Source organism: Pristiophorus japonicus, chromosome 17 (assembly GCF_044704955.1).
Source record: "Pristiophorus japonicus isolate sPriJap1 chromosome 17, sPriJap1.hap1, whole genome shotgun sequence".
Classification (NCBI taxonomy): Eukaryota; Metazoa; Chordata; class Chondrichthyes; family Pristiophoridae; genus Pristiophorus; species Pristiophorus japonicus.
Window position 1 is genome coordinate 12788290 of NC_091993.1, and position 16204 is coordinate 12804493.

The following is a 16204-nucleotide window of genomic DNA, read 5'->3' on the forward strand; positions in this document are numbered from 1 at the left end:
TGGGGAAGTCCAGAACCAGGGGACACAGTCTAAAGATAAGGGGTAAGCCATTTAGGACTGTGATGAGGAGAAACTTCTTCACTCAGAGTTGTTAACCTGTGGAATTCCCTACCGCAGAGAGTTGTTGATGGCTGTTCGTTGGATATATTCAAGAGGGAGTTAGATATGGCCCTTACGGCTAAAGGGATCAAGGGGTATGGAGAGAAAGCAGGAAAGGGGTACTGAGGTGAATGATCAGCCATGATCTTATTGAATGGTGGTGCAGGCTCGAAGGACCGAATGGCCTACTCCTGCACCTATTTTCTATGTTTCATACCTTCTAATGCAACACAACTAGTTGTATAATTATGCATTATTTATGGATCAATTTTTTAAAAGTATTAATTCAAACATAATTATAATAATATAGACTTTTACTATTAAAGAGCTATTTTGTTCAAATTTATTGTTTATAGGCAGGTGCCCAAGGGCTCTCTGGCACCTCAAGACCAAATTCTGCACTCTGAGAATGTAGATTTTTGCAGCAAGTCTGTCTCAATATAATCTCAATCTCAGTATATTTTTTCATAAATACACAGTTTAAAAAAAAGTGCTGAACTGGGTACTTTTGTTTCGAACATATGTGTATTTTAAACTGTTTTAAATGCAGTTTTCTGTGCTTAGCCTGAGTCCCCATGATCTGCTTCTGTTGTTTCCAGTAATAGCTGCCACTTAAAATCTAATTCTCTCTCCTGATGTTCCACGTGGCCAGGCGCTAAGTAGCATAGATAACAAAATGTGGTATACCCGTTCTAAATCAAAATGTTCCCATTGATTTGCAGCCTGTGAAAATCTATCTACACATGTATTTTACACATTGCACACACTTACCTGCGGAACTGGATTCAGAGTTTCTGCAAAACAACTTAATTGAACATAATAAAAACAGAAAATGCTGGAAATACTCAGCAAGTCAGGCAGCATCTTTGGAGAGAGAAATAGAGTTAATGTTTCAGTCGTGACCTTTCATCAGACCTGAAACGTTAACTCTGTTCACTCTCCACAAATGCTGCCTGACCTGCTGAGTATTTCCAGCATTTTCTGTTTTTATTTCAGATTTCCAGCAACAGCAGTAGTTTGCTTTTTTAAAAACTTAATTGAAGAGTTGAGCTCAATTAATTTACCTAATCCACATGTGTTTCAGATTTGGCACACTTGAGATGTTGGCTAAGAGTGCAAGGTGTGAAATGCATGGAGATTAACGAGCTGTATATCAATTGGATTTAGAATGGAGACACCAGGCAATACGGAAGAAAAGGGCAAGAAAAAAAAGCTGCCACATGAGGGGCCCAAGTTTCGAGCCGCGCGACGCCCGTTTTTCGTGCCACAAAGTGCGTCTTAAAAAAACCCTCCAGATTCTCCACCTCCCTGCAGGTCCTCTGGCCCTCGGCACAGCGCAGCAGGAGCTATAGGGGGCGGAGCCAGGTCCCTGCGCTGAAAACAGTGCCGGGACCTCTGCACATGCACGCTACAGTGGGCACGCATGTGCAGTAGCTCCAGGCGCCCGAAACTGTGTGGGAGGGGCCCGAAGCACGCAGTCCCTAGCCCTGGCCCAATGGCCTCACTGGGGCTGCGTGGATAAGGCTCCTCCCACAGCCAGCTCCTGCTTCCTCCCGACCCGACTCGACTTCCGCTTCCTGCCTCCGGACCGGACCCGACACCGACCTGACTCCCCCCCATCCCCCCCCCCCCACCCCCCCTGCACCGACCCCCTCGGACTGGACCCGACCCGACACCCGCCTCCGGATCGGACCCGACACCGACCTGACTCCCGCTTCCTCCGCCCCCGGACCGGACTGGACCCGACCCGACTCCCGCTCCCCCCCGCCCCCGCCCCCGCCTCCGGACCCGACACCAACTGGACTCCAGCTCCCCTCCCCCCCCCCCCCCCCTGCCCCCGGACCGGACCTGACCCCCCGGACTGGACCCGACCCGACTCCCGCTCCCTCCCCGCCCCCGCCTCCGGACCGGACCCGACACCGACCTGACTCCCGCTTCCCCAGACCCGACTCCCCGGACTGGACCCGACCCGACTCCCACTCCCCCCGCGCTACCCACCTCTGGATTGGACCCGACACCGACCCGACTACCACTTCCCCCCCGCCCCCGGACTGGACCGGACCCGACACCCCGGACGGGACTCGACACCGACTCCCGCTCCGCCCCGCCCCCGCCTCCGGACCCGACACCGACCCGACTCCCGCTTCCCCCCCGCCCCCGGACTGGACCGGACCTGACCCCCCGGACTGGACTCGACTCTGGTGCTGGGGACGGGCCTTGCCCGTTCAGCCCCCCCCCTTCTCCTTTTCCCCCCAATCTCCTTTCTCATCCCCCCTTCTCCTTTCTCTCCCATCTCCTTTCCCCCCCCTCCCATCTCCTTTCCCCCCCCTCCCATCTCCTTTCCCCCCCCCTCCCATCTCCTTTCCCCCCCCTCCCATCTCCTTTCCCCCCCTCCCATCTCCTTTCCCCCCCTCCCATCTCCTTTCCCCCCCCCTCCCATCTCCTTTCCCCCCCCTCCCATCTCCTTTCCCCCCCTCCCATCTCCTTTCCCCCCCTCCCATCTCCTTTCCCCCCCCTCCCATCTCCTTTCCCCCCCCTCCCATCTCCTTTCCCCCCCCTCCCATCTCCTTTCCCCCCCCTCCCATCTCCTTTCCCCCCCCTCCCATCTCCTTTCCCCCTCCCCTCCTTCCCCCCCCCTCCCATCTCCTTTCCCCCCCCTCCCATCTCCTTTCCCCCCCCTCCCATCTCCTTTCCCCCCCCTCCCATCTCCTTTCCCCCCCCTCCCATCTCCTTTCCCCCCCCTCCCATCTCCTTTCCCCCCCCTCCCATCTCCTTTCCCCCCCCTCCCATCTCCTTTCCCCCCCCTCCCATCTCCTTTCCCCCCCCTCCCATCTCCTTTCCCCCCCCTCCCATCTCCTTTCCCCCCCCTCCCATCTCCTTTCCCCCCCCTCCCATCTCCTTTCCCCCCCCTCCCATCTCCTTTCCCCCCCCTCCCATCTCCTTTCCCCCCCCTCCCATCTCCTTTCCCCCCCCTCCCATCTCCTTTCCCCCCCCTCCCATCTCCTTTCCCCCCCCTCCCATCTCCTTTCCCCCCCCTCCCATCTCCTTTCCCCCCCCTCCCATCTCCTTTCCCCCCCCTCCCATCTCCTTTCCCCCCCCTCCCATCTCCTTTCCCCCCCCTCCCATCTCCTTTCCCCCCCCTCCCATCTCCTTTCCCCCCCCTCCCATCTCCTTTCCCCCCCCTCCCATCTCCTTTCCCCCCCCTCCCATCTCCTTTCCCCCCCCTCCCATCTCCTTTCCCCCCCCTCCCATCTCCTTTCCCCCCCCTCCCATCTCCTTTCCCCCCCCTCCCATCTCCTTTCCCCCCCCTCCCATCTCCTTTCCCCCCCCTCCCATCTCCTTTCCCCCCCCTCCCATCTCCTTTCCCCCCCCTCCCATCTCCTTTCCCCCCCCTCCCATCTCCTTTCCCCCCCCTCCCATCTCCTTTCCCCCCCCTCCCATCTCCTTTCCCCCCCCTCCCATCTCCTTTCCCCCCCCTCCCATCTCCTTTCCCCCCCCTCCCATCTCCTTTCCCCCCCCTCCCATCTCCTTTCCCCCCCCTCCCATCTCCTTTCCCCCCCCTCCCATCTCCTTTCCCCCCCCTCCCATCTCCTTTCCCCCCCCTCCCATCTCCTTTCCCCCCCCTCCCATCTCCTTTCCCCCCCCTCCCATCTCCTTTCCCCCCCCTCCCATCTCCTTTCCCCCCCCTCCCATCTCCTTTCCCCCCCCCCCCCATCTCCTTTCCCCCCCCCTCCCATCTCCTTTCCCCCCCCCTCCCATCTCCTTTCCCCCCCCCTCCCATCTCCTTTCCCCCCCCCTCCCATCTCCTTTCCCCCCCCCTCCCATCTCCTTTCCCCCCCCCTCCCATCTCCTTTCCCCCCCCCTCCCATCTCCTTTCCCCCCCCCTCCCATCTCCTTTCCCCCCCCCTCCCATCTCCTTTCCCCCCCCCTCCCATCTCCTTTCCCCCCCCCTCCCATCTCCCTTGTCCCCCCCTCCCATCTCCCTTGTCCCCCCCTCCCTTGTCCCCCCTCCCATCTCCCTTGTCCTCTCTCCCTCTGCTACCCCCCCTCTCTCTCCCTCCCCTCTCTCCCTCCCCTCGCTGTCAGAAACACAGACACTGACAGACAGAGAATGAGAGAGACACACAGACAGACAGATAGAGACACTGACAGAGACACACTGGGTGGGGCGGCATCCCAGCACGCTGTTGGAGGGCTCCCGGTGCTGCAGTTGGTAAGTAGAAAATGTTTTATTTATTGATTTAAAAAAAAAAATTATTTCTTTATTTTTTTTGATTGATTTATTGATGTATTTATCATTTATTATTGATGGTGGCTCTTTATTTGTAAAACTGAAGTGTTTAATGTTTGTAAACTTCCCTTTAAACCCCCCCCCCCCATTCCCTACACCTGATTTGTAACCTACGCCTGATTTTCTAAAGTGTAGACAAGGTTTTTTCGAGCGTACAAAAATCTTCACTTACTCCATTCTAAATTAGTTTGGAGTAAGTTTTCACTGCCGAAACTTTGAAAACAGGCGTAAGTGGCCGGACATGCCCCCTTTTGAAAAAAAACTTCTGTCCAAAGTGAAACTGTTCTGACTGACTAGAACTGGAGCAAACTAAATGACGAGAATTCCGATTTCTAAGATACTCCGTTCTACACCAGTTGCTCCGAAAAATCAGGAGCAAGTCATGTGGAAACTTGGGGCCAAGCATTCCACTTTGGGCACTGAATTCGGTGTTGATTTCCATGGCTGCATCTAGTGACTGAGTAAGGAGCGCAAGGAAGCTGAGACTCTGAAGGAAAGCCTATCACCTATGGGGCCTGATTCAATAAACAAAGCCAAATTTCAAACTGCTTGAAAACTTGTTATACTGAGTTTGAATACGTTTGGTCACATTCAGCTTAAAAAATAGATAAAGATGTGTCTTTCTTAGAATAAGTATCTAACATTTCAATCTTTTATCAAAGGGAAGCCATGCAGTCACTTCTGCTGGAATTTTATGAGGTAAAGTGGTTCAGGAATAAAAAGCAGTCACAGTGGGGCATTGACAGTGAATGATATTTTGCACTTTATGCATATTTTGAAGTTTGGCTTCTGCCTAAGTTAGCCCCGATTTTAACCGTGCCCACCCAGCAGGAATGGTGGCCAGGTGCTACTTGCTGCATTTGCCATTTTAACTTCTGAGTTTTCAGAAGTGTCATGGCAGCTCACTGCAGACAGGGAGGGGGGAGGGGGGAGGGGGGAGGGGAGGGGAGAGGGGGGGGGAGAGGGAGAGGGAGAGGGAGAGGGAGAGGGGGGAGGAGAGGGGGGGGCCCTTATAAATACTTAAATATCAGGGTCCGATGATGTAATTTGGAGTTCAACACTATTTTAACTGTGAAATGCACAAATTATGTCTAATCCCAGAGCTGTCAGCAAAAGCTAGTGGCAAGCAGGATCGGGGCCAGAAGAGGCCTAGGTAAATTCAATTTTTGTCTTTTTTTAAGGTTTCCTTGTGGGCCAGGAGGAAACAATGGGAGACCCCTTTGCCTTTGGTTCCCCTACCACCCCCCCGCACTTCATCGATCGCAGTGGTCAGAAATCTGCACAGTTACCTTGCTGAGGACCATTTCCTTAGGTCCCCAGTAGCAACCTGTAGACGTACGATTTCCTGCTCTTGCCCACCAGCCTCCACGTCAACTTCAAGCAGGAAATAGCGGCAGACATTTAAATGAGGCAGGGAGTAAAAATTGCTGGGGCCTCATGCAGGTGCCGTCTTGATGGTTTTTCTCCCGCTCCATCCCCGGCAAGCCACACTCCCACCCCAGCTTAAAATCGGGATTTATGGTGCTTGTTGAGAAAAGGATTGCACGTGTTGGAGCGCTAGCTAACAGAATGATTGACAGTGGGAGAAACGAATGGACCTCTCAAGCTGGGAACACATATATGTGTAGGAAGAAAAGATCAGATTTTTAAATTAAGTCTTTCAAAGGGCAGGCTTCCCAGCCGGTGATTTTCCTAGCTGGTGCCCTGTTAATGTCATGTTTTTAAAAATTCATTCACGGGATGTGGGCATCGCTGCCAGCATTTATTGCCCATCCCGAATTATTCTCAAGAAGGTCGTGGTGAGCCGCCTTCTTGGACCGCGACAGTAAATTAAAGATCCCATGTACTGTTCCTCCCTTAATCAACAAAAAGGCAGATTGACTAGTAATTCAAGTTGTTTCTCTTTGTGAGATCTTGCTGTGGATAAGACTGCTACATTTGTTAAAGTTACAGCAGTGACTAATTCATTACGTGTGAAATGCTTTGGGACATTTGTGAGAAATATGATGCTATCTAAGTGTGTTCTTTCTCCTTTGTACTCTGCTACCTTTGAACTGGTTCACATTTAGTCAATTGGATATTTGATTGTTAATTTGAGATGTGGCTATTTGAGCCAACCATGATTTTCGGTCCTACAGAAATGTGATCCTTTTAAAAGAGTTGACACTATGAATGCTTTTGATTATATGGATAGTGATCAAGCAATAAATGGTATCTTATTGGAGCCAAATGCACTGTGCCTTGCAGATTCCTCACAGTGAGTTCTGATCTTAGTCATGCTGTTGTGGGAAATTGTATCCCATTGTTATAATTAGAGGTCTTCTGATTCTGGGGCATGGATATGGACCTTTTAGATTATAAAGGAGGATTGGATTGGGTGCACGTCTCCAGGCCATACTGGTAACTGGGAAGGTATGTAAATGCAGGAGGCCTTTAGGCAGCAGGGAATAGGGGGAACATAAGTAAATTGGTGGTACATAGATGTCATAGAAGTGAATCTAGTTTTCTAAATGCTTGCAAGACTTTAAAAAAATTATCCCTTGAAGAATTAAAATGGAATGTTTGCTGTATTTCTGCATTTTTCAAAATCCATTGAGAGATATCAAAAATTAAATATCCAGCTGCAAAATGTTTATATCAAATTGATAACTTAAGGCCGCCTGTTACAGCCACCAGGGAGCTATTTTGAAACATGCCATAGCTTTTAAATTGTTAACTGTTCTAATTTATTAAGCTTATTGCTCACTAAATGCCTTGGTGGATTTCTTTTGGAACTTGTATTATGGTAAGTTCATTGGCGAGCTTTGCTACTAAACCAGTAGGTGGCAGCAGTTAGCTATTCTTTAGAACATAGTTACCCCAACACTGATCTTTATTTTTTTGCAGGGACTATAATGTTCATATAAACAAGATCCACATTGACACAGCTAAACCTCTGTGGCACTACTACTTTCTTTGTGGATATAAAGGAATTCAGGTAAGGCAAAACAATGATCTTTCTGGACAGGTATCTAGAAATGTATTTTTTAAAGGGGTTACAGTTTTTGAATACAGGACCAACCATACCAGCATTTATGCACTCCGGTGCTTTTGGTAGTCACAAATTGGTGACTAAGGTGTTAGCCGTGGCTCAGTGGTGGCACTCTCACCTCTGAGTCAGAAGGTTGTGGGTTCAAGTCCCACTCCACAGACTTGAGCACAAAATCTAGGCTAACCCAAGCAGAGCAGTTTTGATGAAGTGCTGCACTGGCAGAGGTGCCATCTTTCGGATGCCACATCTGTCCTTGCTACGTAAAAGATTCCCTGGCACTATTTTGAAGTGTGTCCTGGCCAACGTCCCTCAACTAACATTACTAAAACAGATTATTGGGTCGTTATTACAATTTTGGATGAGTTGAAGTTTACGGAGAGTGGAAGATTGGTGGCTGAAAGATGGGAGGCTGGCCAGAAGAGCATTGGAATAGTTGAGTCTGGAGGTGACAAAGAGCTGAGGGATTCGGTACAATACGGGGGCGGAAGGGGTGGGGGAGTGTGGTGGCGGATGTATATAGGACATGAATCTCCCAAGGGCGGGGTGCTCAGCAAAAGAAAAAGTTTGTGTACCTCTGTTTAAAGCATTTGATAAGATCCACGTAAGAGAGTTGTTGCAAAGCTCATGGAAGTAAAGACAATGTGACGTGTTTAGTTTCTGGTGGCAATGTAAGTAGGTAAGGTTATAAAAGGCAAACTAAAGTGTTTTTGTTTTTCAAGTAAGGAGGTAATGTTGAACTTACACTTATCTTAATTAGGCTCCAGTTGGAATACCATGCAGAGTTTTGGGAACTATATAAAAGAAACAGAATAGGTTCAACATAGACTCATTATAAGGTCCTCAATATTAAGAAGTTACAGTAGGATAAATAGTGAGATTGTTTCCATTGGTCAATGAGATGGTAACAAAAAGACACCAATTTAAGATAATGGCCCGGAATTTGCAGTCAGCTGCGAAGGGAAGGTGCTCGCCGCTGACCTAAAAGAAAGCTGCTCACAAAGATTTAGCGGGTTCTGTGGCATCCATTTTCCCTATTCTGACGTGACTTTCAATCTGGCTCCATCTATAAGTAATCTATTGTGTCCAGGAACAGTGAAGTCATCATGCAAGCTGTGCAGCCAATCAGATTGAAGAATTCCCGCAGCCAGCAAACCAGGAAATAAAAAGCATGGATTATCATTTACTTTTAATCATGTTTCAGAAAGCAAAATAAAGATTGGGACATACATATGGAATTAAGGTTGAAGCTGAAATACCATAAACAAATGAATGTAAAAATAAATATTTAAAAAATCTATGTAATGTTTATAATGGAATTGAGGGAAATTAGTTTTTCAGGGCCAGAGAGGTTGTTCAGCAGTAACTACACCATTAAAACTCAAGTTACACCTTATTCAACAATAAAGGCTAAGGGGCCGAAATTGGTTGTCCGCCCATTTCTCGGCGGCATGCCGATGGTATGTCGTTTCATACCGCAGGGTATCGCTGGGGTGGAGTGCTGGCAACTTTGGTCCGGGCGGTCCTGAGCGGAGTGCGATGGACGGTCTGCTCCGGCGGTGCAAGGTAAGTTGTTTGGGACTTGGGACCCGAATTCTGCGCACGCACGCTCTTCCATCAACCTCGGTCTCTCCACCCCCCACCGAGAAGAACAGTCCGGAGGCCAGAGACTGCCGACGTCAAGTCGCAGATAAGTGTCTCGAGATACGTTTAGATTTTTAATTGTTTTGTGCAGTGTTTTTGATTTATTTATAAAACTCATTATTTATTTATTTATTTTTCACGTTTTTCTGGGGGGGGGGGCGGGGGCGGAATAGATCTCTGGGGGTGGGATTAGAGCTCTAGGGGGATTCGATCTCTTAGGGGGATTAGATCTCTCTGGGGGGGTTTAGATCTCTTGGGGGGGCGGTGGGGTGGATTAGATCTCTGGGGGTGGGATTAGATCTCTAGGGGGATTCAATCTCAGGGGGATTAGATCTCGGGGGGGGGGATTAGATCTCTCTGGAGGGAGGAAGAAGGACTAGATCGCTGGGGGGGGGGGGGAGGTTGAGGAAGAGAAATAGATCGCTGGGGGAAGGAATAGATTGCTGGGAGAGGGTTTAGATGATTAGATCTCTTGGGGGGGGATTAGATCTCTGGAGGGAGGAAGAAGGACTAGATCGCTGGGGGTGGGGGGGGGTGAGGAAGAGAAATAGATCGCTGGGGGAAGGAATTGATTGCTGGGAGGGGGTTTAGATGATTAGATCTCTCTGGGGGTGGGGGATTATATCTATCTGGTGGGGGGGAGGACTAAATCGCTGGGGGTGGTGGGAGAGAAATAGATCGCTGGGGGGAAGAATAGATCGCTGGGGGTGTGGGGGTGGGGGAGAGAACTAGATCGCTGAGGGGAGGAATGGATTGCTGGGGAGGTGGGGGAGAGGAATGTTGTAGTTTACATACCGCCAACATACCATCAGCATAAAACCACCTTTTTTCAGACAGTGTGCAGCTTCGGTGGTATGTCGTGGTATGCTACCAATGTCGGACTTTTGGGCGGTCTGTAGGGTGCTCTGTGTGGGCAGACAGTGATGAATTTCCCGCCGGGCGGTATGTTGGTGTTTTTCGATCAATTTCGCGATCTTGGGCGGTATGTCGGAGGTCCACGGACAGTATGCGGCGGTACGTTCACCAATTTCGGGCCCTTAATATTTTCAGTGTTTTTACAACGGGAACAGGGTGTAAAAAGTTGAAGTTCACATCAGATCACTGATTCTGTGTTGATTGCATCTGTGAAGACTGCAACAACGCACCCTGTGGATGCACCCAGGGTATCACTGACACCAACCTTTGGATTTTGCGTTTAACTGCCCACGTGTGGATGCCAGAAGTTGCTGTCAGTTTTATACAATAATGACGGTGAGCACTGACAATTTCACTGTCATTACAACCACAAATTCTGGGTCAATAATAATTAAAGGTATGGTTAGAAAAATTTATTTTCAGAGAGGGTAGTTGGAGTATGGCATTCTCTGCTACAAATAATTGTTGAAGCAGAGTCTGGGTATTTAGAAAGGGAACTTGATAGTTGCTTGAAAAAAAGAGTTAGTAAACAGAAAATTTGGATTGGACTGGGTGCTTTATGCTGAGATAATCACTTGATGGGTCAAGTGGCCTGTCTCTGTTTGCTATGATTCTATGGAAATAAGCTCGTTAGCACCATTGTGCCTTGAGCCACTCAGTCTGCTTACACTTCATTGTCCGATTACATTTTATAGTTATTTCCACAAACTATATCAGTTTAGAATCCATGACCACTATATTCACGATTCATGAATTGCCTCATCATGGGATTTAATGGAAACATTTTTATTATGTACTTGTTTGGTCTTCGAACAATTTGTTGTGGAGAAGAAGGATAATTTCAGTGTGCTGTGAAATGAGGAATCACAGCAATGAAAAATAAAACTGAAATACTTATGTTCAACGACCACTTGACAGTCGTCAGTACTGCAGAATTCTATAATATATATTTAACGGCCACTTAAATTCTGAGGATTACATTTTCCTATCTATATTTTAAACTATTGTGATAATGTTTTAGGGTACCAATGTTTCACAGAATGGTCAAATGTTTGCTCCCCTAATCCACTGAGACCTTGGTTTGTACTTGTTTTGAGGGAGGGAAGATTTGCACAAGTGTTATCCTCGAGATGGACTGGGGAAAAAAATAAAGGGAGGGTACCATTATTTTTTTTTAAATGCTGACATCTCAAAGTAGAAACGTTGCCTAGGACATACATTCTCAAGAGGAGTGAGGCCAATTTTGTTATAAAATCTGTATGTAGTGTCGAGTGATACACAAAACGTGTGTTTAGTCATTCAACATTGTACCAAATGCATGTCTCATTGCATTAGGTGAACTTTCTATCTACAGATAGCAGTGCAAATGAATAGATAAAAAGTGATTCTTGGTCTTCTGAATTAAAACAATTTCAAGTAAACATACTAGAATATTTGTTTCCATTTAAAGATGTACAAAGCAATAATATTAATTTGTCAATTGTTTTTAGTAGAATCACATTTGTATGCAGCACCTTGTACATTTTAGGAAAAAAACTCTGGATAGGAATATTGAGCCGGAATTTGCAGTTGGAGGCATAGCCCCGGACAACTCCACTGACCCGATTTAAATAAATAAATACATCAATACATCAATAAATCCGCACCTAACTTTAGGCTCCTGGGCTTCGGAGACTTTGGATCCTGGGCTTGCAGGCATATGCCTACGTAAAGGCCCAGAAATCCCAGAGATGCCACCGGTTCGGAAGTGTCCCTGGGATCACGTGGGCCAGGTCCTCCAATCAGAAAGGAGGATTCCTAATATGCTTATGAATGGAATCCCCATAAGCATATGAGGAATCCCTAAATAATTAAATAATTTATACAACTGGAATTAAAATAAATGTTCCCATTTTCAAATGTAATTAAAAGTCCCTTCAATAAAGGATATAAAATAAATGTAAATTTAAAAAAAAAATAATTTTAAACATTTTAATCCGGACCAAAATTTACATAAACTAATTTTAAATGTGCATGATTTTTTAATTTAAAATTTTTATTCTAAAATTTAAATTAACTCTTACGCTGGTGAAATTAGGCCCTATGCCTGCTTTTACCGGGCACAAGGGTTTCGTGGGCTTTTGCTGGGCAGTAGCAGGGCAAAAGCCCAACTCTGCGCCAACAAAACTGACTTTTAAGTTGTTGGGGATGATCGGTCAAGGCGCAGGCATGAAGAAACCCAAAACTTGTGGAGCCTTTCTGAAGGCTTACGAGCGTACGCAGTAATTGGGAGTGCAAAATCCAGGCCGCTAGTTTATTTAAATAGTGTACATTGTACATTTGTACAAATCTTAATATACTCTGATTTAAGCCAGTGAATTTCTAATTATAATTGATTCAACTCTCTTGTTTACTTGCAAAATTACATGTGCTGCTCAAAATAAGTTTTTAAAAAAATGCTTTATATTTCAAATTTTTGTTAAAATAAATATGTAACAAATACAAGAATCCAATGAAACTCAAAAGACAAAATGAATCCCATAGCATTTAACAGTCACTTCTGTACAATAATATTGACTTAATTCTACAGCATGGTTGTAAGGATAGACAATTAAGTTACATTCTACAGACAAACTACATTCGTCAAGTTCTTTCCATCCTTTCTTTTAGGAGCTGACTGTTCTAGTACTTTTGGTAAACCCTAATTAAGTAACACAATTGGAAGCATAAGCTAAACTGTGGCCACACACAAGACTTTTAAATCTACCATCATGGATCAACAGGTTGATCAGTAAGGACACGGGAAAAGGGGTGCCGAGGATCAGCATGGCTACACAGATTATTCCCAGGGAAAAGGGAAGGGTAAAGGCACAGAACCCTGAATCCAATATCAAACCTCCTAGTTCTGCCAACTGAACAGGAAGCAAACTGTGGTGGTATTCATTGAAGTAGATTTGTGGATCACCTTGTGCCACAAGACAGGAATGGTATATCAAGGGCCAACTAAGTGACTCATTCGGATCAAGTGGGATTTTAGCAGAGAATGAAGAGAGTCTAGTGTGACCACAATTCCGTGATAGATTTTCATGGGCATTTCCAGTAAATATGGAAGAATCCATTGAATCCTCTGTAGTCTTTCCAACATCAGTTTGGAATTAAGCAAATCCATTCGTGAAGATTAAATTTGTTAAATATTTGGATTGTGAGTAACAAACTGCTCTGTCCTGGATATTGTTGAGTGTTGTCTGGCTGCACCCATCCAGACCAGTGGGGAGTATTTCATCACACTCCTGACTTGAGCCTTGCAGATGGTGGAGAGAGTTTGAGGGGTCAGGACATGCACTGAACTGGACCAGCTCCAATTAGATTTCTGATCAGTGATGAATCCCAAGGTGTTGATAGTGAGGGTTCTCTAATTTTAAGGGGAGATAACTGGGCTTTTTCTTGTTCAAGATGGTCATGACCCAGCACTTTATGTGATGCAAATACAAGCTGCTACTAGTTGGCCTAAGCTTGGATGTTATCCAGGACCTTGCGTAGGCTGGCGTAGTTGCTTTATTATCAGAGGAGTTGTGAATGAAGCTAAACATTGTGGACTCATCACCAAACAGCCACGAACAGACAGCTGGAGCTGGTTGGTGTAATGTATTTGCTTCATGGGTTCTTTGCTTAAGAATTCAAGGCAATACATTGCTATCAAGAACTAGTTGGTTTATTAACAAAGGTTTAACAAACCTTACTACACACTACCAGTTCATCCACTGGGCTCACAACTGCATATTTCATCGTGGATGACCTAGACTCAACTGACTGGGGCTTTATTAAGTCTTGTGAACATCACATGACTGGCTAAGCCACTCACAATGCAACAGCTCTACAACTATTTTGAGTTGTATCAGTAATCAAAAGTGCCCCCTGATTAAAGGGGGGTGGGGGGGCATACTCAAAAAAAAAAAAAAAAAAAACCTTTTCAAGTGCCCTCTAGTTTTTTTTTGAGGGTACTGAAACACAAATTATACAAGTGCCCCCCGGCTAAAAGGGGGGGGGGGCACTAAACCTGGCAAATTAAACAAATTAACATTTAGACATAAAATCAAATTAAAATTTGGTTGCCAGGGGGTGATGATGCACTCCAGTCCCTCCGGCGCCCACCTCTCACGGAAGGCCGCAAGCATACCGGTGGACACCGCCTGCTCCATCTCCAGGGACACCCTGGCTCGGATGTAGGCGCGGAAGAGAGGCAGGCAGTCGGGCTGATCGACTGCCCACTGTCTGAACCGGCTGATGGCCCCCTTGGCCGTGCCCAGGAACAGTCCTACGAGGAGGCCCTCATACTCACAGGTGCATACATTACAGGTGGACCGAAGATGCTTCCCTGAGCAACTCCGGTGGTGATGTCCTGGGGCTGTGATGACTAGTCTCTAACAATGACAGCCATTTTCCTTTGCATCATGTATGACTCCAGCCACTGGGGGGGGGGGTTTGCCTTTAAGCTCCATTGACTTCAGTTTTGCTAGGGCTCCTTTTTGCCATTATTGGTTGAATGGTGCCTTAATATTGAGGGCAGCTACTCTCATCTCATCTCTGGCATGCAGCTCTTGCATCTATGTTTGGAAAAAGGCTGTGATGAAATCTGATGCAGAGTGGTTCTGGCAGAACCTAAACTAAACATAAGTGAACAGGTTATTGGTAGGTAGGTGTCACTTACTGGCACTATTGATGACTCCTTCCATCACATAACTAATGATTTGAGCGATTGATGGGGTTTTAATTGACTGGATTAGATTTGTTCTGTTTTTGTGCATAGGACATATATGAGCAATCTTAAATTTGCCAAGTGGATGCCAGGGTATTGATTTTTTTTAAATTGTTCCCCAAATGGTTACAGGTGACCAGTTTATATGGAGTGAGGCAAATGGCTCACACATTTGAGCAGATTTGCCCATGCTTTACTCTGTCAGATGCTCACTGAATTCATGGAAATGAAAGTGAAATACTGTTTTTAAAAAAAAAAAAATCATTGGTTAAAAAGTGACATAGTGGAAAAATCTTTGAGGAGATACTGTCATCGTCTGGAATTCCTTCGGTCTTGTAGCTGGGATGGGCATCACCAGCCCTTATTCTGCCCAGAAGCCTGTCTCTCCCACTGTTGGAGGAATATCCAGAGTTGTTCCAGAGATGTGAATTGGCAGAAAGGGCATGCAGAATGTGGAAGAATTGACAGATTTCTGTCCAAATCCACATCTTGATTTGTCTGTAATAGGCAAAACAAAATATGTCTAGAACATGAGACCACATTAAAAAAAAAACTAATGTGGAATACTGGGACAGTGAGCTTGTTCCAGCACAACTCTGGATTGTCTTAAAAAGAAATCCACTTCATCATACGGCGGAGCTGGGCAGCCCAATGATAAAAGTAAGCAGTTTAGTTTCCGCCGAGATATTGCAAGATTTTTGGTCATCAGTCATTCTAAACAAAATGGATGAACTATCAGCCCAGCTCCTTTAAAAGTGGTCTGAGGAATATGAACCTCCAGTGTCTGAAAAAGACACAATAGCACACAGAGTCTGTCTAGCATAACAGAGCTGTCCACACACTATTGCTGAGGCAACTAAAGGTGCATTCCGACGTTGCGCACAAAACCGTAATAGTGTGGAAGGTGTGAAAAAGAATTGGACATCAGAACAACAAGAGTGCCAACATTCTCTTCCATCCTCAAAACATACTTTTCTTCCCGTCTCCCCTCTCAGTAAAATCAAACTCTATTCCAATATGGTTGAACACATTTCAGAGAAGAGCTCCAGGCTAAACACTATATATATTTAGTTTATGCCCATTTTTCTGACTATTCCATTGAATTGTGAAAATCAGTCAGGTTCCTTGGATCTCTTCTGAGTGTATAGATGTCAGATGCTGGACAGAGTTATATTTGGGTGTCAAATTAACAACTTTTGGGCATTAGAAGAGTGGTATACTGAGAGCTTGAGGACAGTGGCAAGCTAGCAAAATGTTAGATAAAGGGTTCCTTTAAATTTGGCGTCTTAATTTTACTATGTTGGGAGGATATGGTTACTATAGATTTGATCCCTGCAGGAGTAAAAACTCAAACAATGGTAATGAATAATGTATGGGAAAGCGGAGCCTGAAACAAACACAACTATACTGATTGCTGATATCGCCAGTTTCCTGCCCAGACGAAGATCGACATTTATAATGGGGGCAGAAATGGATGGTTGGGACCTTACAC

At 46.4% G+C, this 16204-nt stretch overlaps 1 protein-coding gene across 2 annotated transcripts in view; it reads left to right on the forward strand.

Annotated features, from left to right (window-relative positions):
- Positions 1 to 16204, forward strand: part of galk2 (galactokinase 2) — a 166215-nt gene that overhangs the window by 20275 nt on the left and 129736 nt on the right. For both annotated transcript variants that reach the window (XM_070858393.1, XM_070858394.1), the window contains exon 4: positions 7277 to 7367. In XM_070858393.1, coding sequence (XP_070714494.1) covers positions 7277 to 7367 — 91 coding nt within the window. The remainder of the gene's footprint in view (positions 1 to 7276; positions 7368 to 16204) is intronic.